A 21,516-nucleotide genomic window follows, 5' to 3' on the forward strand; every position below is an offset into this window, starting at 1 on the left:
TTGACAGTAGTGTTTTAAATACCTTCTAAGACTATTGTGCTATATAAACTTGAATAACATATGTAAAATTACAGACTATTGAGATAAATTCAAGCTTGCAAATCGGATGTGGTTTGAACCATGATTATTTGTATACACAGTATCCTTTCCTGTGTGCAATGTTAAACTATATCAATATTTTGAAAAAAAATGCCAGATGAATGAACTGACGTTGTGAATACCACATTTGTGACCCTGGGTCAGTAAGTTAGGTAACAGTACTGAAGATTATAAAGAAGTATTAGGTATCATTTTTTAGGCACACAGTTTGTGGTAATTGGGAGTTGGGCTGTGACTGAGCCTCATCCCCAGTGGGGCTACAGCTGTGAAAAGCAGGTGAGCAGCATTGACAGCAATGAGCCATGGAAACATTGAAAGCAAAGAGACATGGAGGGCCCAGGTGCACTGACCAGTCATGGAAGGGAACAGAGGACACACAGGTGCAATGCATGAACATGAGGGGTATAAAAGGTTGGGCTAAAGAACAAGAAGGGCAGATGCTTGTGCCTTCTGACGTGGTGTGGCGTTACTCTCTATGGGTCGGAGCCTTCTGAAGTTCTGTGATGATACTCTGTGCATTGTGGCCCTCTCAACTGCGACATATGCTGTGGTGTATACTGTGATATCAGTTGGTGTAGGTTTCATGGCATGGAGCCTGAAGAATTCAGTGAGTTGCCAACAATTCTTTTTCAAGCCTTGCAAATTTATATACTTCCTTACACAGATTAGCATATTCTGTTTCAGTAGTTTCTGTGCCATAAGCGTCATGCCTGTATCAGGCCATGTAACTTTGAGGTGGTCTCTTCTGAATGTAGACTTATGCACCGTAAACAACTATCAAACCTATGTGTGTAGAGTCAGCAGAGGGAAATAGGTAGTACTTCTGTGTTCATAAACTGAATGTGTAAAACCACTCTATTGAATACAGAAGTGCCTTTTTTCTCCTCTGTTAAATTGCCCAGAATTCCACTTGGCTGGTCCAAAGTTAAACTGTGTAATAAGTGAAGACATTCCAGCTCTGGCTGTCTGTGAAGCCTGTTGATTCTTTGTCTAAAAGATGGGAGAAAATGTGTCTCTCACCTTGTGTTGGGTTGCATATATATGCAATAACAGCTTGCATAATCTTAGCCTGCAACTTTAATTTTTTTTTTTTTATTGTACAAAGAGTTTTATAAGTTTCTACCATAAATTGGAACAGGCCAGGAATAATGGTATTTCTTTCAAAACATACACTTACTGTGTCTTTTAATGTGCAACCATGAAGAATATGTGAGTTATGTGGTGCTTTGTGGTAATCCATCTTTGAAAGTGGAAGTTTTACTCCAGTTTTCAAAGGTACCAGTCCTAAGGTTTTAAGATATAATGTGAAGACTGACCTTTTTGATGAATTGAGGTCTTTAACTACTACTCAGTGGTCAGGCTTTGTCTTCCTTGGGAATGTCCCAAGGTTTTGTTTGTTTTGTTTTTGCATATCCTGAGTTAGCTCTAGGTCAGTTTAAAATTTAAAAATGAAAGTGAAAAGTTTGATTGGAAAACAAAAAATAGTTGTTGATCATGGCTGAACTTTGATTTCGTTTTGCTTTCTTAATATTAGTGTATCAGATTTTCAACCTGGTCTTTCCAGCTTTCTCAATTGTGCTGGTATGTTTCTGGACTAGGGTCTTCTGTGTGGTAACACAGATAATAGCAGGGATAGGTAATCCTGGAACACTTTTCTATTAGTTGTCTATTTACTCATTTCCTGAAACACATGAGAGAAATAAAATGTCCTGAGTGCAGGACTTTAGGTCTTAAATGTAAGTCCTTCTTGTCTTCAAGCAGAAGCTCTTCAACCTAATTCCAGTCTTATACTTTACGATCATTGTAGTACATACTAAGTAATAAATACACAATCTGTTTGAAAAGTGTTTAAAAATACAGTTTTTGTGCACTGTGGGGAATATCTCCTCTTGATTTGTGTCTGATTTAGCACTGCTTTCAGTGAAGATGGAAGTGAAATGTAATTGAAAGGAATGTATTATAAGAGGAACTAGTCTCTCAAAGGCTTCTGTCCAGCACTGGTGAAGGAGGAAATCGGTCAAGTACAAACAATGTGGCTTTTATTACCTTGGGTCAGCAATAATAAACCTTTGTACTTCACAAGACTTTATTGTTTGCCTTTTAAAAGGACACTATCAAGGGTATTAAGCTCATGCTTTCTTTGCATTAACATGGGACTGACTTGCAGTGAGTAACTGTTTAGGAAAAGCTGAGTTTCAGGACAAACCGAAAGATGATGATTGTGTAAAAATCGTAAAAGTAGGTAGATACAAATATTTCTGGGTTGAAAAGAAAGGTTGCTAATCAGATACCAAATACCCCTATTTAGACTTACCAGGTTCAGAGGGGGTTGCTGCTCAAGTTTCTATCTGTGCTCTTGCATGGATGTGATTTTTATTAGACTCTATGTAGCATGAACTTCTTTGGAACCAAATGCTTCTAAATCCTTTATGGATTATTACATTAGTTAATATTGGTTAGCATTACATTTGCTTCTTAGTCATAAAAATTTTATTTTTATTTATTTTTCTGGGATGTAAATGTGAGTTTTGAGCCGTGTTTTGTAGTTGTTTGGCTGGCCACTTTAAGGTTTTCTTTTTTCTTTGGGGGTAATTGTAAGCTTACAGTGATGATGTGTATAATTCTTTGGTGGTGATATATGCAACCTCATAAGTTGAGCTGTGGCAACTGAAAGAGCAAAAAATGTTGGAACAATATTTCAAGTACCTGAACAGTCGTGTATCTCCTACAGAGGTTCTGTTTTAACTTAGAAGACCTTATTGGCTGCTTCTTTTAGTTAAAGTTACCTGAAAAGGATTTTAGTCTGCTAAAACTTGTTATTGCTGTGACATGGCAATTTGTTCAGGTTTGGATGCTTTATTTTGTTTTGCAGATTTTAATTTTTTTTTGTTCAAAACAAACTAAATTTCTTCATGCTGAATTTGAGTAAACCAGCTAAAACAGTTCTGTAAATACTTCCTGTCACCAGGGAAATTGAAGATGAAGATAGAACTGCTGATAAGTTATGAGAGAGAGCTTTACTCTCCTTGTGGGTAAAAATTTGATTATGAGGATGAAACTTAGAAACTGAGCTTTTTTTTATTTTTTTTTTCAATATCAGCTGTCCCTGTTCAGGTTTTTTTTCCTACTTACCTTTTTTTGGAAGGGGAAAAAGTACTGAGAAACACTTCTCATTAACTGAACAGAATACATGGAAAATGGTGTGTTAATGATTTGCTTGAATTGATTCTGTATGTACTACCAAAGGTAAACTGCAAGTTATTCATCCTTGTAGAAAATGAGAAGCCTTTTGGCTTAAACTGGTTCTGGGACATCCACTTCAAAATACTGAGTGTACTTCTAATCCCAGCTCAAGAAGCAAGAGTTGTGTATTCACAACTCGCATCTATTCACAGACACAAAATCAAAGAGTATCTGAAGAAAGATCAGGATTCATTACTTTGAATTGTATTGGAAAATGTTCCTGTCATAACATTTTTTATTACTTCTTTTAAACAATCAAGAGAAATCTTGTAGACTAAAATTCGGGGTTTTATAATACCTGGCTTAGTTCTTCGCTTCTCTTGTTGATTTTCCTTCTTTACTGGAGTCTGGGTTATTTTGTATCTAATTTTGTTTGTGGTAACTTGAAGTGTAACACACTAGAATTAAATAGAGTAACTTTTGTGCTAATGTCTGTGTTAGTTTACATTTTAAGGAAAATGTTTCATAGTGGGTTTAAACACTTAATGATCGTTAACACCAGTAGAAAATAGTCACTTTGAACACATTTGTTTAGAAAGAGTCCTGAATTACTCAAAACTTGATGGGAATTTTAAGCATCAGTTAATGTACAGGAGGCTAGGTGTGGGATTTGCCTGCCTGGCTTTTGTTTTTGAGAAATTATTTGGAAAGGAACAAATAGGTTAAAAATTATTCCCTTTAATATTTACATTCCAAGAAGTAGTTCATGTGCTTATTTTAACCTGTCCCTACCTGAAAGAATCAATTCTGTGAATAGGATTTCAATGCTACAACTTTTTAAATTCCAGAAAACATCAGTCTTTCTTGTATAATTTCTAATTTACTGATTCTTCTCCAGCTATTAAAATGTGACACTTTTTGATAATGCTTTAATTACCTGAAATTGTCATCAGATGGAAAAGAGAATTTAATTATACTCTGTATCAGTGTTTAGCTTGGCAAGTGTTACTAGCTAGACAGGTGCATGAGTCTTAGTTTAATTTACTTGTCTTTTAAAACATGGTAGGCCAGGTTTTAAAAAAATATATTAATACAGATTGATAAGCTTCACTTCTAGCAAGTGTTTTGTATCATTTAAAATAAGCTGTTTGAATAGGCCTCCTTAATTTAGTTGAGAAAGTAGTATAAAACTTAGTTTCTAGGTGAAAAAGGAGTTCGTCATTAAAGTTTTCTATTTCAGCAGTTTTTATAAAAAACTCCAGTTTTGAAGTTGTGATCTATCTGTACTTCAAGTGTAATATTTAAATAGTTAAAGTAGGAGAAATAATGATTTTGCAATGTCCTAGTTTCACTATGGAAGAAAAGCTTTATCATCCACTCACTCCTATGTTCATCTTCTTTTTATCAATGTTCTTTTTTTGGTCATTGTCACGTATTTCAGGTTGTGGAAGACTTTATAGAAAGAGCTGCATTGACAAGAACCAAGTAGGGAAATACTGATTTTATGAGAATTGTTCTGAAGATTGTGGGTATTAAAAGTTTTGAGAAGGGAGATGCATTTAGAATCAGTGTTCTAAAAGCTGCTTAGAAATTGAGAGGATTTATGGCTATCATAACCAGCAATCTGGTTACTTTCTGCTTTCATTTATTTAGTGGTTCCTAGTATTCCAAAATAAATTAGAAAAGAAAGACTGAAGAGACAGAAAAAACTTTCAAGAATTCTGCATGTTTTGCTTAAGGGCACCGTGATATTTACAATATTTTTGTAGAGAGACAATAATTTGTGAGAAAAAAAAAATCGAAACCCTGAAATTACAGAGGAACTTGCATCATTGATATTTAGTTGATTAGCACTTGTTGGAAATCAGAAATGTCTCTGAACTATGTGGAAAAACAGGAAACTTGACTGATGGGTGTTAATTAGCCTGGTGATTCCCATGTCCTTAGTTCTTAAGGATTGTAGTTCAGTAAGATTTAAATGAGTGGGTAAACAACAAGAGTTGTTGACACAACTTTTTGGTATTCTCCGGCATACTTGTGTGAATCTTGCATGAAATTGAAAAGGGACTAAACTGAATTCCATGCAGTTAAATGTAGTTTTAGTGGTGTGTTGTTACAGGCTCCTTTTATACCAAGTAAGAAAGAACCAAAAGTTTGCAGTGTTTTGGGATCTTTGGAAATTTTTTGCAGCATCCCCTTTAATCAGAAGGTAAGCTGTACTTTGAACATGCATTGCTATTTTCTTTTTAAGTTCAACTGAGCTGGGATAAAGAATTAATGATACTGAGCTTTCAATTGATTTGACAACGGGTGTGGCTATCAACCAAAACAAAAGAGAAAACCAGTAGTATGCCAGTGCCAGTAAAATTTGTGGAACAGGTAATCCAATGATCTTGCCTGGAATGTGATGGGCATAGTTCTTGCTGTGTACTCTCTCCTGTTATTGCTAAAGAGAAAGTCATTTTCTTTCTTCAAGGGATGCTTGGTGGAAAGGGAATCACAGCACAACAAATGAATGAGAAGCATAGAAGCAAGCTCATCTGGCAGGGCTGCCCATGGTGAACCCTACACGTGCATCTGTTTTCTGTGCTGTTAAGGTCTTAATCAGACTGTTTCTGATTTCAGTGTGTATTGTTGAAGGATACAAAAAAAGCTTTACAAAAATTGTGATCAGACATTTCTTTTGTTGATTGAGCAGTATGAGATGCGTAGTTCTAGACAAAAAAAGGCATCCTATAAAACCTCCTCTAACTTGTTAAGTCTGAACCTGCTAAAGTAATAAAGATCTATAAAAGCAGTGATCTAAGATTTACAGTGAACAATCCACAGCTGGCTTGCAGGACAGTAAAGACACTGTACTTGGCATTTTCAGTGACATTGGTTAATGGGTTGACACATTAATAAAAATCTAAACTTCGCTACTGTGATGTCCAAAATCATCATCATCCTCATTTTGAGTTGTCCTATTCATTTGCCAGCCACATCTTTTGTTGTAGAAGCCCAACAACAAGTTGCTTGTGCTTTGTGGTTTCCCTAAATCATTCTCCCAAGTGATTAATCTTCTGATTACCAGTCTGTTTGGGCAGGCTGGTTTTCCTTTGCTGTGCCACTTTTCCACTTTTTTGTCAAGAACTGACAACCCTCATTTCCTAGTCTAGTCTGTTGAAGTTCAATCCCAAAATAAGACAGCAATTAAATGGCAGACAAAATTTGACGTTTAGTAGTTAGTTTGCAATCTGATACTATCACTTAGTTAATCTCTGATATTTAACAGAATAAAGTCTGTTGTGCTTGTGGCTATTAGTAAAGACTAATGTGTCATAGTAGGAAATGTTTCTTCTAGCTGTAAATAAAAGTGAATGCATCTGATGATTTTTTGTAGGCATCTGTTGAAGTCAGGGCCAACGCTTCTGGGACTCAGAAAGCAGCCCCCAGGGTCACAGAGCTCACATGACCTAGTTTATTCTTCATTAAAACAGATGGTATCTATCTGAGCAAGGCAAACTTGGTTTTAAGAAAGAGCTGGGGATTAAAACAGCTGGGGCTGATTAATGGGAGCAAATAAAGAGACAATCTAAGCATCAAATTAATCATCTGCATCAATAGCAAAATAGTCACTACATGACTACTCACTAAATTGTTTTAGCTGATCAAAAGTTGCAGGATTGTTTTACCTAGCATCAAAAGTATCTGAAATTGCATCAGAAATGTTCCCACATTCTTTATTCTTTTCTGCCAGGCTTCAAAGAAAACAAAATGGAAACTGGCTATGGTGTTTTTGAATGGTATTAGTGAATCCAGCTTGTTTTGTAAGACTGAAAATACCCTACTTGTGTGTGATACATAGCCCAAGTTGGTCCTCTGCAGATTTTGGCCTCATCTCTTTGTGTTTAACATGAGAAGGTTACCTAATGGAGAAGATTGCAGGCATTCTTTCAAGCTCTGCAACCACATAAAATTTGCAGTGGGATCCAAGAATTTTGTTTCTGTTGTAAACAGATTATACTGGATTAGTGGTTAGCATTTTGCGTATTTTATTCTGTTTGCCCATTTAGTCCTGAAAATCCTGAATTGTGTTGCTAACAGCACAGGCACTCTTCTTCCTGTTGCTACTGGTGGCCAGAGACCTTCACTTACCATATGCCTTAGCAGGGGGAAGGGGCCTGTGCAATTAAACTACAACTCTGCCTTCAGACTTGGTAAGAACAGCTGTTTTCTTGAGGTATGATCTTATCATGTAGGTGCTTTGTTTTGCTCTGAAACTCTGGTAACATGTACTAAATTAAACAGACAGATAGGGATATATGTGTAGGGACTGTATGAAGCCATTGCTCTTCCTTCAGCAGGATAGTACTTGGTAGATCCCAGGGCAAATCCAGAATGGTACAATGTCCCTCCAGTTCTCTTGGTTTGAACTAAATACGAAACAAACATGAGTAGACTAAAGTGCAAATCTGTCAACAGTGTTTCCCTTAATTCTTACAGACAAGTGTAGAATATTTCCATCTTAAGGTAATCATAAGGAACATTTACTCATCTGTCACAAAAGGTCAACTTCATTTGGTTCACACAGATGAACTCTGAGGTGATCAGGGGAAAATGTTGAACAGTTCTTTCATAGGGATTAACAGAAATTGTCCCATGAGTTAGGTGTCTCCTCACCTGGAGTGGGCTTTGATGGAAGAGTAATAACACTGCCTTTTTGCTGCCAAAAATTTTCCCTCAAATTTATGGAGCTGGGCCTTTGTCTTGCTCAGTGCCACTTACTGCTTCAGGTTTTTAGTTTTCTTTTTATGAATCTGAGGGGCAGAATTTCCATCTACTCACAACACAACAATCTATTCTTATAAAATGGATATACTTGACTATGCTAAACAACCACAATAACATCTTGTTGCAGCCTCCTACCTTCCCTATCAATTGCAAGGAAGAACACTTAAAGAATGTTAGCAGAAATGGCTAAAAGTATGAGCTGGTTTGAAGTGAGATTTTTAATTGCAGTAATTTATGCAAATTTTATGTAATTTATGAAAATTTTACCTGGTTATTTGAAGACTGGCTAAGCATGAAACAAAACAAGAAAAAGGCATAGCAATTAGTCCCATGGAAGAGTGGTGGGTGTGTGGGTACTGCCAGCTAATGCAGGCTTAATGGATTTTCTGAGACGACTTGATCGAGAGAAAATGCATATTTTGAGAAGACATGTCTCAAAACAAGTGTTAGATGGCTTCTCAGTCTGTATGGTCTTGATTTTCATAGTTGCTGGCAAGTGTGCTCAAGATGTTTGAAAATAGACTGCCTGGGATCAGTTCAGCAATAAAACTGGTTAGGGAGGTTCTATGTTCTCGCCTGTCTATGTGGTCGTCTGGTTTTCCCTGAGGCTTTGTAGATTAGGGCCTTGCCACTATTCTGGAATAGCCTGCCAGGCTTTGCTGTTCTGGCAGAGGTGTTTTTACGCAGAAAGTGTTTCCAAAGTTAGAACGATTGCTAAATAAGTCTCTGACAGGTTCTTCTTTGAAATTAGTTGGAACTTGTGATTTCTATTATTATTGTCGTTATTTCTGACCAGTGGTTTGTAAAGAGAAATTATTAGCATAAGGAAAAGTAAAGCATTCTAAAATAAAAATTTCTTAAACAAGTAGAACAAGTCCTGAAGCATGTAATCACTAGAGATCTAGGAACAATTAGATATGTGTTCACTTTTGACTTTCCTGTTGGATATGTCTGTGGAAGCACTTTGTTTGTACAAGTATCAAAATGCATGTAAAACCACATTTGCTTATGGGGGGGTTAGTATTGTTAATTTCCCTGAGTCCACATTGGGAAGTTTCAAAAATCAAAGATGGTTTCTAGTTTTAGTGTGCCATATGACTAGCATTATTTTTCACAATGTTTTTACTCAAAATTTAAATTTCAGCTCCTAATTCAGAAATAATCGAGTTTTCTTTTTTTTTTTTTTTGTCTGTACATGCAGTGTAAATATAAGTAATCAGTATTTAAAGTAGTTTGAACAGATGTCTCTGCTTGGAAACTTTTGGGCCGTTTTTGGTGTTTGTTTGTTGGGTTTATGTTATTTGTTTGGGTTTTTTTTACTGCAGAAGCCTGTCCCTGAGCAAATAAAGTTGTTTGCAGATATAGTCATGTAATGTGAGTACATTGTTAAAGGATTTCATTGCATGATAAATTTTCCAGGGTAACCTGATGGTTTACTTTGCTATAAAAGCAGGCTTTCTCTGAGATCTGTATATAGTTTTCACGGTTAAAGAACCGTAACTCAGGACAGGTGGGAATGTAAAACTTCTTTGACAGAATCTTTTGTGCTTCAACAACGGTAATGCTTGATGTGTTTGTGTAGTGAGAACTTTTATCTTGAAAACTGGCTTTGAAATCTGTATTGGTAGTGAAGCTGCAAATTCCATAAAACTGGATTGCTGGAGTTAGTAGTTTTTAGTGTTTTTTAGTAAATGCTGTCTTAAACAACATTTTAAGTGATTGGAAAGAAAAACTGTTAAATAACATAAAATATTTTAGCTGAGAATCCACATACAGCAAACAAATACTTCAAGCATAAATTGAAGCTAGCAGAGGCAAAAATTCCCTTGTTTTTTCTCATCTCCCCAGTAATGCAATTTTAGAAGTTCATTTGTTGGTTTCTTGCTCCTACCTATCTCTGAAAAATGTATTTCCTTTCACATATGCACTCCTTTCCCTGTACCTGTTGCACATCTTAGGAAATTGTCTTTACTATAAATTGGTCATAACTGATCAACACAATCTGAAATCAAGTAACAAACCAGTTAATAATACTGCAACAGGTCTGTGTGCTGCCTTTCCTAGGGTATGTGCAAGTAAGAGGATGATAGTGAACTGAAGTATTAAGCTTTTGACTTTTCTGGAGAGAGGGACCTTTCACAAGTTAGGTGCTTGGTTTTAATGCCAGGTGTCCTTTATAGTGGTACATATTGCTGTCTGAGAATGGGATTAAAAAGATCAGGTGCACTGTTGTAATGGAACCTATGTGTCATTGTTTAATGAGCAGAAAAACAATAAGCAATCAATCACCTAATGAGCTGAAATTTGTGTTGGTCTTCAAATGTGTAAAACTCTGCTGCACAACAAATAGCAGTCTGGCTAAATGTGCCAGTTTTAACTTTGATTTCAAACTAAAAGATACTCAGTTCAGTTATATATGATTGTCTTGAGTGCAATGCACTTAAAAGGAACTTTAATGACTGTTGAATAGAGAAATGCCTAATACTTTATTTAAAAGTCACTACATTTTTATTTTCCTTCTTTATTTTTTAGAGTGAGTTCAAAAAGGAGTACATTACTGTAAAAAAAAAAAAAAGGAGTGCCAGACAGCTGCTGTTTCCAAGTGATATAACAGTGAGCACGATAAGCAGATTTAAAAAAATGTATTAATTTTTAGAAGGATCAGCAAATATTATGTATTTTTTCCCATCACTTCCTTATCCTACTGAATTGCTTTACCTCTTTGTGCACATTTAAGTTTATAATCTCCTCACCTGAATAATTGGAGTTTCTGTAGATTTTAATTTAGCAAATTATCTTTGTTCTTTTTCCCTTTTTATGCTAAGTTGATGTTTCTTCTCCAACTTTTCAGGCACAGGTACTTTTGGACGTGTTCATCTAGTGAAGGAAAAAATGGCCAAGCGTTACTTTGCACTGAAAGTAATGAGCATTCCTGATGTCATTCGACTGAAGCAAGAGCAACATGTGCACAATGAAAAGTCTGTCTTGAAAGAAGTTAACCACCCTTTTTTGATCAGATTGTAAGTTGTTTTATTTTTTAAATTCATTTCAGTCATACAGGAAGCGCAGTTAGAGTACTCCAGAATCTCATTGCAAGTTCTTAGGTACTTTACCAAAACTGAATATTTAATTTCTCATATGTAATCTAGATTAAAATAGACTTTGGAATGAAGTACATATTTTAGAAGAGTCAAGAATTTAAAATAAAGAGGCATTATTTAAACATTGAAACAATTTATTATAAGGCGTTTTCTCTCTTATCTTCACACTGCAGAAGAGACATTTTTTGAAGTGAGAGGAAAATACAAATGAAGAATTGTTAGCTTTGGCTCATCCAAATGACTTCTAGGATGATTCTTGATGTTAGAATTGTGATGAAAGTATTTCTACATGTATGTGCTGTAGATATTGGTAAATAGCTAAAGATATTCCCAGACTTAAATAGCTAGTTTTTAAAAACTTAAATGAACTTTTGCAAACTTTATTTTTAAAGAGTTTAAATAACTGCAGCACTTCTTGGACTTGGTATTCCTGTATTTGAGGTTGTTAAGTGATGGAACCTATTGAGAAGCATTGTTTAAACACAGTTCTTAAAGAATACTTGTTTTTTAGTGGAATTGAGGTAACTCTGATGATCCCAATGGTCCCATTGTTAAAGAGAGAAGGTATCATACTTTTCTGTTCACAGCACCACAGTGCTTCTTGTGTATCTGAGTCTATATCTATTAATGGCATAACTGAACCTCTGGTAATTGCAGGTTAATTTCCATTTATGTTTTCTCATGCATGGATACATGGCCAGCTATTAACTAAGATTTGTTTGCATTTACCTGCCTTAATCAGTTTTACATAGAATTAGACAAAATTAGCATTAGTTAATCTAGCTGCAGGGAGTGCAGCTTCCTGCCAGGGTTAGGCAAGTATCAGAGGGAAAAGAAGAAGGGAACACCGTGGTAGTCACTCAGAAGATGGAATGAGCCCTGCAGGAGGAGGCTTTTTCCCTGGTGTGGTGTTGGCTTTTCCCAGCATCATGATGCTGTTAGTTTCCAGCTAGCGTTCAGAAATCCTGTGTGTGGCATAGTATCAGTAAGACAAGTTCTAGAATATGTAGAGATTGAGATTCATGGAAGAAATCAAGATGGAGAAGCTAAGTACATCTGGTTAGACTGCTTGAAGTATGGATGGAATGGGGGGAACAGGATTTTGTACATGTATCTGTGTACATCTTGAAATTCTTGAAAAGAAAACCCTACTGAAAACAACAAGCAAACTCCCAGACAAACCCCATCTCAGTAGGTCTGTGTCTCAGAAACAGTGGGAGTAGAGAAATTTGGGTGACATGTCAGAGACAGGGAGGATTCATGTTCATACAGAAGTGATCAAAAATCCAAACCAGGGGAGTTTTCCTGGATTTCATTCACACCTTATTCACAAAATATCAGATTTTTCAGGTTGCCAAAGGACACAATTCAAATAGTTCTCTTTCTATGCAAAGCAAACATTTTTCATGTCTTCTAGAGCTCTGCTTTTTCTGTTGAAATGTCCAATGGTATGTTGCATCAGCAGCTATGTTCATGTAATTGTCCATGAGATGCCTTTTTCCCTTGTCAGAGGAGACTCCAAGCAACATAGCTGAAGTGAGGTGGTTAAAATTTAAGTCACAAAGATATTTATGTGCTTTAGGTTAAACAAACCTTTGTGGATGATTATCACTAGATTGTATGACAAATAACACTTTCTGCAGTTTTTCGTGTAACTAAAAGATTTTTTTCAGCCACCTCCTGCCCAGTATGTGTTTGGTTTATTTATCTGTTAATTATTTTACTGTAAGTGCTTAACAGAAACAGGGGAAAATTATATAGTTCAGCTTTAATGCCTTGCAAGTGTGTTATATACATGGTCTGGTTTTTATGTTTTCAGTTAGCTTCACCATCTTTAACACAGATAGCATTTTCCTTTGGTTTCAGTGCAGCATAGTATTTCAGGATTTTATGATGGAAAATTATAAATTAATGCTGCAGATAATTGTTTTCTGGTGTTTGGAGATTTCATATGTTTTCCTATATGTAAAGAATGTTGTTTTTTTTCCTTTTCTGTTACTTTTGAGAAATACCTAATCTCAATATAGGGATGTACAGTTTTGCTGTAGACACTGGAATTATTCATCTACTCATTATTTTTTTACACTATTTTTTTCTAAACGCTTCTTAAGTGCTTCTGCAACCAACTGATCACTGGAGATTCCTAGGCAATATTTACTGACAATTGAGTAACATGTCACATTCACTGTGGTGCAGCCCTTCATAGTGAGATGTAATGTTGATGTGTTTTTGAAGAGAGGAAGAATTACTAAAAATCAACCGTGTCTTGTAGCTGTATAAGCTGAAACAGGTTGTTTGTCTGTAGGATTTCACAGTGGCATCTCAAGTCTATGTAGCAAGCTGAATTGTAAAGTTAATGACACCACATGTTATTCTAATCACAGCTTCTGTGATTTTTTTTTCTTTTTGTATTACATTACCATTTAAAGCAGTCTGAATTGCAAGTACAGAAATTCTTAATTTTGCTCTTTTTCATGTATACCAAATAATGTATCCATTTTTCTGTGGATAGGCAAACCTTTAAGAGTCAGTTTTTTAAGAAATTACTTCTGGTAAAAATGCTGTGCTTAATGATGCAGAAGTTCCATTTTTCCCCCTCTGTATTGTAAGATTTTGCTCTTCCTCTACTATATATATATATGTGTTTTGCTTTGTTTCACCCATTTCTGCTCTTTCATTGCTTATTGTAGGTATAGCTTTGCCTAATTACATAAAATACATTTTCAGAGTGGTTTTGTGTAGTCTGTAAAGATGCTGTGAACATCATCAATAGGCAATTAATGATGTTGATGACTGTGATCAGGAAGAAGTTCCATAAAAGAAGACAAGCCTGGGCTCTGCTTTCTCCATCACTGAGGCAGTCAAAGATCTGTAGCTCATGTCTGTTAGTCTGTCTTGTTTCCTTGGTTGCCGCAGTGCTACTGTCAAAAATAAAATCTTCTGGACTAAAAGTCACTCATGTGTTGTGGAGCTCAGTTTATGCTCACCTTTCCTGAGGCTCTATGCCCTGATTAACCATGAGGTATTTGTGATAGTGCAGAAGCACTAGCTAGAAGCTGAAGTAGCTTCTGTTCTTGTATCACTGTATCAATAAGGTAGGTAAGGATACAGTATTCTCTATCTTTTATTATGGAATTAGGGATAGTTCTTTGGTTTAAATGGCAGTGTTCTTCAAGATGTTACCACCTATTTGTTTTTCTGCTTTTGAGCTACATTTAGGGGTAAGGTGACTTGTTTAATGTAGATACAATGAAATAAAAGATAATTGAGGGGAATGTAGAAGAGAAGAGTCCTATATTCTGTAATGAAGCATTTTAAAGCCACATATAACTATTTTCTTTCCTCTATACCTGTTCTTTATGTTTCTCTGGCTACCACAGAAATTGCTCTTAAATTAAAGGTAGTAGTCTGAGGAATACAAGGTACCTATCCTTGGATTAATTCTGAGGTACAGAAATGAACCTTGTTCTGCTATCAATTTTGTTTTTGTGAAAGATCAAGCCATAGAAGATCAAGGCTTGTCATCTAATGCTTTAGCTTGGATTGTGTATCTCTAGGGAAGAAGGCATAGGACAGGAGGACAACTCTTTGATGTCTGGTTTTGAACATATTGTCATGAAAGTCTTTACAAAAGCAGGTTCTGCTTACCCCCATCACTTTGGTAATGCTTGATAATATAAAATACAAGGCGTGTAAAAAGTGTCTGGTCTTTTTATTGGGTCAGTTATTTGGTGCTTAGAAAAGACCTGTTTTGCATGATGAAACAGAATCTATCAATTAATGTTTTTTCTTGTCCTGTGCTGTATTTACCCTCAGCTATCTGGTTTTGTAGTGTAGTTTAAGGTGGTTACTCAAATGTATTAAATAATCCTGCTGGATTCTTGGAGGTTTTAATGTTTGCAGACAAGGAATCCGAAATTAGTTATGTACACAGTTGAGGTAGCAGAGGCCATTTTACAGACATTTACTTGTAAAGCAAATCAAAGACATAATTTCTTTATTCAGTAAAACAATACTTTTGTTACAGATTTTGGACCAACCACGATGAACGTTTTTTATATATGCTAATGGAATATGTGCCAGGAGGAGAACTTTTTAGTTACCTGCGCAACATGGGACGTTTCAACAATAGCACAGGACTGTTTTACTCGACGGAAATTATTTGTGCAATAGAATACCTGCACTCCAAAGAAATAGTTTACAGAGACTTAAAACCTGAAAATATATTACTAGACAAAGAAGGACATATCAAGCTTACTGACTTCGGATTTGCAAAAAAACTGGTGGACAGGTAAGTTGGGTTTTGTTCTGGTAATTACATTTTGCACGCTAAATATTTAGAAAAAAATGTTTGATTTCAGGTGCTCAGCATTTGATTTAACACTCCATGTGGTTCACACATATCAAATCCCTTAATATGAAGGAAATGATAATCTTTAAATAGCTGAATGGAAATCAGTATTATCCCTTAGGTATAACCAGGAGCCATATCACACATAAGCAAGGACAGAAAAATATTTTTCTGTTGCTCGTTTTGTATATTTAAGTTTTCAGCAGTCATGTTGGAAAAAGGGAGTTAAGGAAAATATGAACCAATACTAAGATACATAAATTAATCCTCCATACATACTGAATATGTTTTATAACTCAGGTTTCCTTCTAGTTTCCTTTTAGAGATTTTTGAAGAGTGATTTTAAAACTGGATACAGAGTTTTCACTAGCCTGTGGCGAAAATGAAACTGTGAAAACCTAGACAGAAACCATAAGGCCAGCTTCAGCAGAACTGATTTATTTAAATCTAGCTTCTATATTACTGTTAGCTTTAGTTACATATGTGAGTTTTGATAATGCAGAGGCTCCCCTCCCTGCAGTGATTTCTCTGTTCTCTCTGTTTGGACTACTCTTTCAAGACCATAATACATGTTTTTAAGAGTAAACAAGAGAATTGGGATTCAAGAAAAGGGAGGTAAAAACCAGTCTGTTCTATCAGAAGAGTGGTATGACAAGGCTTGATGTTATGCCTTTGAGTCATCTCTTGAGGGAGACTGTATTTGATTGTTCTGATTGAGGCAGCACAGTGCTGAGTTAGGTGCTACGTAGGTGCTCATCCTCTTCAGTCATCAACCTGTTTGATGCTGCTTAAGCAACAAACGGGCCTGTTTGTGAGGAGAGTTCTACAAAGTCAATTTGAAAGGCGAGTGTGTGGGTGAGGGTCCATAGTGATGCAGAGTCCCCAGGCCAGGTGCAAAGGAGAGCTGCTTTATTGCAAAAACCAGGCCTTTTTGAGCAGTTAGCCCATTATCAGCTACATACTTTTAAATCAGTACAAACATAATTCAGCCACCATACACCATGATGTGAGCACACCTTGGTTACATAACTTGTTTTTCTACCCCTGATTCAGCTCAGTCTCTTTCCCACAGTTCTTTTCTAGTTAACCAAAGTAACAGGCCTGAGCCATGATTTTACAAGGCATTCCTTTTGTAAGGTTTTACTTAACGGTAACAAGAATCTGCTTAATGTATCCCTTATGAAGTAAAAGTCAGATGAGACCAATGATGTCTCAAAATAGAATCAAAAGTTCTATTAACCTTTAAGGTCTGAAAATCTGTTTTAAAACCATAGAATTTTATTATGAGTATGTTAATTCAGTTTTCACTGGGCAAGTAAAAAGGCCTACAAATTCTGGCCTTTCATTTTAATACTTTGTTTTTAAAGTGAAAAAACTTTTTGCAGGAAGAGCTAACATATATTCCATGTAAGAAAGTAGTACAATCTCTTTATAAGACATTTTCATACAAGTACTCATGACTTGCTCTTTATATGTATATACTGCCACTTAGTGGTAATTCTTGTTTTGTGCTTCTGTGGGTTTAAGGCACAAGGAGAAGTAACCCTTCATTAAATAAGGCAATAGTTCATATCAGAGTATATTTTTCAACCCGGTAGATGAATCTCTAAGAGTAAATTTGTTCAAATATATTTTAGGATATCAAACTTAGTTATCACTACTGTTTTAATTGGGTTTGTGTTTTCCATATTGCTTGGGGGCAGTGGAGTTGATCAGTTTTTGTTGAATCATAGAAGATTATAGTAGTTTTATATTCATAGCTGATTTTCCTTCAAATGTACAACAGGTAACATGAGTGCAGAACATAAAATTGAAATAAGCAAAAACATTATCAATTAGAGCACAGGTGGCACCTGTTTGCACCTTTGCACAGTTTGCACCTATGCAAATCTGGTTTAGTTTTTTGTGTTACTGGGTTGTTTTTTTTTTGAAACTACATAGTATTCTCCCCACTAGCTGAAGTCATTTTCACAATGTTGGTTTTGTCACAGTAAAAATACACAGTTATCAACCCTTTATTCACTAATGCCCGCCACTAGGTGCTTTTGTTTATGGCATAGCCTATTTGATCAAAATTATAGGAGATGCTGTCATTTTTATGCATGGCAAATGTCTGTGCACATGAATCTTATGTATATTGGTGTCAGTGAGTGTATAGATGTGAGCATATACACAGCATACAAGAATGGCAAAAAGAAGACATGAAGTATTTATGTTCTTCAAACATTGTGAGGTAACCTGCTCTCAGGATCAGCAGAGACATCCCTAGAAAGAAGACACTTTACATAAATGAAAACATGGTCTGCAGAAGACTTGGGATATGATCCCACATTCCAGATACATAATAGTTCACTGAATGATTCTGTAGCTGTTTAATTGGGGTTTTTCTGTAGACATTTTCCTTTCTTCCCACTGCCATGTGTAAAGGGATGAAATTTTCACCATGTCCCTCTACAGTTAAGCTGCTCTTCAGAAAGAGTGTCTGGCTCATAGCTTATGTTCCCACTGTGGAAAGCAGTCTGCACCTGTACCTTCTTGTTGCTACAATTTCTGAAGGGCTAGACTCTTAATGGTTTTGGTTTTTTTTTAGAGACAGAGGAGGTTTTCTTTGCTCCTTCTGTTCCTTGTTGGTATGTCCTTCTGTTTATCCTTGTTCCTCCCTTTTCACTCATAGTGTACGTTTAAAAACTCTGAATTTTTCTCCAAAACAGTGTATCTTTGCCTCAGCTGCTGTTTATTTCTTCTCTTTTCCACCTTGATGTTGCTTAACTGAAGACTTAATAACCTTTTCAGTTTCTTGTAAGTACATTCATATAAAATAGATGTGCCACTACTTCTAGAAAAGGGAGATGTCAAGAAGAAAGTTGGGGAGGGGGGTTTTTATAAATTACTGTTACCTGAAGATTGTAAAAAGGATTTCTTTTGAACTTTACAACTGTTACATTAGTAGAGCTTTCTCTTTCTGAAATGCATATACCACTTTTTGGGTATATAGTATTTTTATTGAATTTTTTTTTTCTGTTCTGATTTCCTTTTTTTGTGTGATTTTTGGTTGGGTTTTTTTTGGTCTGGGTATTTGGGGTTTTTTGGGAATTTTTGGGTGGTTGGCATTTAATTCCCATATTCTTTCAGAGAAGCACAAAACTAATCTGCATGGAATTTTACTTTTTTTTTTTTTATGGGCATATTTCACTCAGAAAGTTATAAATGTTTTAGGTAAAATTAAGACTCAAGTGATCTTTTTTTCTTATTTTTTCCCTGGAACTGTTAATTTTAGTTTATTCAGTTTACATTCCTAAAAAAGAAATTTACCTGTGAGTCTTTCTCGAAACTTGAGAAGTGATTAATCTTAAACATATTGGGGATAGTTTTGCATTGTTGCATAGGCTGGATGTGCCTCATGACTGTTCCACACAGTGGACTAAAGAGAGAAAGACTATGTAAGGCATAGTAAGTCTAGTTTACAAAGTGTACCTTTTGTCACTGTAGAAGCAAGCAAGAATGTCTTGCAGAACAAATTTTTGTTGGCTGCATGCAAAACCATCTTTGTTAAATATACTTATGGAGAAACTGACAGAATACCAAAACAAATCTGGCTTATATGCAAAAAGCTTGTCAGGTAAGGAGATGGATGCTGAATGGTGTAGAATGCTGAAACACATTAACCATCAAGACTGAACTTCTTCACACAGTACTCTTCAGTAGTTTCACAAAATTATTTTGTCGCTTAACATTTTAACCAGAGTCGATTCTATATTTCATGTTTTAAAATTGCATATTCTTATCAATTAGAACTTTCTTGTATTTCAGCTTTTTTATCTTGAAAATTCAGAAGAGTACTATTTTGTAGCAGTTAGAAGGGAACAGTCTATTCTTACCTTTTTTCATTGTAATTTATCTTCAAATAAGTTATCTGGAATTTCAGATAAATATGGAGTAGCCATAAAATAGTAAGGATAAAAAAAATAATTTAAAATATTATCTTTTTGTAGCATCTATTTGATGTGTTTTCCAAAATACTAAGTAGTGTGTTTCATGGCCAACTAAAGAGGAAACACAAGTTGTGGTCTTACAGCACAAATGCGTATCTTAAAAAAGGACATGAGTTCCAAGTTTTTGTCTAGTTAGTAAACATATATTTCTTGATTGAAATTAAGGAAGTAGTTAATGTGGTGGTAATAAATTTTATTTCCTAGTGCAGCTAGGAAACTTCAAATTGCATTGGCAAGTTACATTCACAATTTTCCTCTTGCTTGAATAAAAACATGGTAAAACTGTCAGCTGCTTCATTTGCATAGCTGCCTAAATCAGTGTGATTAAGTCACATGACAGATACAGATTTTTAAATTTGGGAGAGGGAGAAGTACTTTGTTTTAAAAGATGACAGAGCTTTGCTTTAGTCTTAATTCCATAGTCCTGATCTAGGTAGCTGCTAGATGGCAGTAGTGTAAAGCAGCGCTGTATGTAAAAATTCAGTATGCTTGATTTGGAAAATAAGAGTTTATATTTTTTAGATAAATTCATGATAAAAATAAAAATGTATTCTTTACACTTACAAATGTAGTTTCAAGAACCTTGAAGTGCATTGGATGCAAAGTGTGCCTAAGGCTTCTGGCAGTTTAGCTGGAGTAATTTGGCTTTTGCCATAGTAAACTGAAGCTTAAAGAAATTCAAGTCGTAATTCTTCAGCTAAAGCCTTAACTGACTGTACAGTTTCCTTTTCTTTATCTTATTTTTATGAATCAAATGTTCAAGGTTTAAAAAAACCAACCAACTGGAAAAAAAACCAAAAACAAAAGTTCCCTTTAAAATATTGCAAGGAGTCATAGAATATGCTGAGTTGGAAGGGACCCATCAGAATCCTCAAATCCAACTCCTGACCTGGCCCAGGACATCCCCAGGAGTCACACCATGTTGCCTGAGAGCATTTTCCAATCACTTTTTGAACTTTCTTAGGCTTGGTGCTGTGATCACTTCCCTGGAGAGCCTGCTCCAGTGCTTAACCACCCTCTGGGTGAAGAACCTTTTTTTGATATCCAACCTAAACCTCCCCTCACTCAGCTTCATTATGTTTCTTTGAGTCCTCTCACTGGTCAAAGAGTGAAGAGATCAGTGCCTGCTCCTCTGCTTTCCCTTGTGAGGATGTTGATGACCACAATGAGGTCTCCCCTCAGTCTCCTCCAGTCTGAACAGACCAAGTACCCTCAGCCCTTCCTCGTAAGGCTTCTCCAAACCCTTCACTATCTTCATTGCCCTCCTTGGGACACTCTCTGGTAGCTTAAAATCTTTTTTACATTGTGGTGCCCAAAACTGCACGCAGGGCTCAAGGTGAGCCCGCATCAGCACAGAGTAGGGTGGAACAATCATCTTCCTTGCATTCTCAGAAAAAAAGAAATTGAATTTGTATTACTTCTAAAGGTGATTGCTATTCATCTTAATGCATTTGTTCAGGAGAGTGTTACCAGTTTGATTGGAGAAAATTCTTCCTTTCACACTCAGGTTTTTTTGGTGCAAGTTAGAAATCGTGTGGTGACCATTTGTGATTATAGTCTTTGTCATATTTTACTAGAGCTCCTTTTAAAATCTGGTATAGTTTCCTTTCTTATTCTGTGCTGGGATTTCAATTTCTCTTGAATTGGTGAGCACATTTTCACAGTTTCATCTTCTGACTTGCCAGGGAAGGGTAATTTATTCAAAATGAGAGGACCTTTTTCTCTCAATTGTATATTTAAACCTAAGTCAAGGGAGTGAAGCCAAGCAAATTCTACATGGGTATTTTTACAACGAAAAGTTCACATTTCTGGAAGAAATTACTGATGTATATTCTTATTTTCAAATATAATTTGGTCTTTGTAAACATAACTGCTTAGCTTCAGTTTGTTTCTTGTCTTTATAGAACTTGAGCTTCAGTTAGTTAGCAATATAAGAGTTTTATTTTGACCTTACCATAGAAAGCTATGATTAAAAATGACTTAAAAATAGATCACAAAAAGTATTGCCTACTTATCT

General features: G+C 35.7%; 1 protein-coding gene across 2 annotated transcripts in view; it reads left to right on the forward strand.

Annotated features, from left to right (window-relative positions):
- The window catches only part of PRKX (protein kinase cAMP-dependent X-linked catalytic subunit), a 56,179-nt gene that overhangs the window by 15,115 nt on the left and 19,548 nt on the right, over window positions 1-21,516 (forward strand). For both annotated transcript variants that reach the window (XM_036389272.2, XM_036389282.1), the window contains exons 2-3: window positions 10,907-11,075; window positions 15,184-15,447. In XM_036389272.2, the coding sequence (XP_036245165.1) occupies window positions 10,907-11,075; window positions 15,184-15,447 (433 nt within the window). The remainder of the gene's footprint in view (window positions 1-10,906; window positions 11,076-15,183; window positions 15,448-21,516) is intronic.

This window comes from Molothrus ater, chromosome 2 (assembly GCF_012460135.2).
Source record: "Molothrus ater isolate BHLD 08-10-18 breed brown headed cowbird chromosome 2, BPBGC_Mater_1.1, whole genome shotgun sequence".
In the NCBI taxonomy this organism is placed as follows: Eukaryota; Metazoa; Chordata; class Aves; order Passeriformes; family Icteridae; genus Molothrus; species Molothrus ater.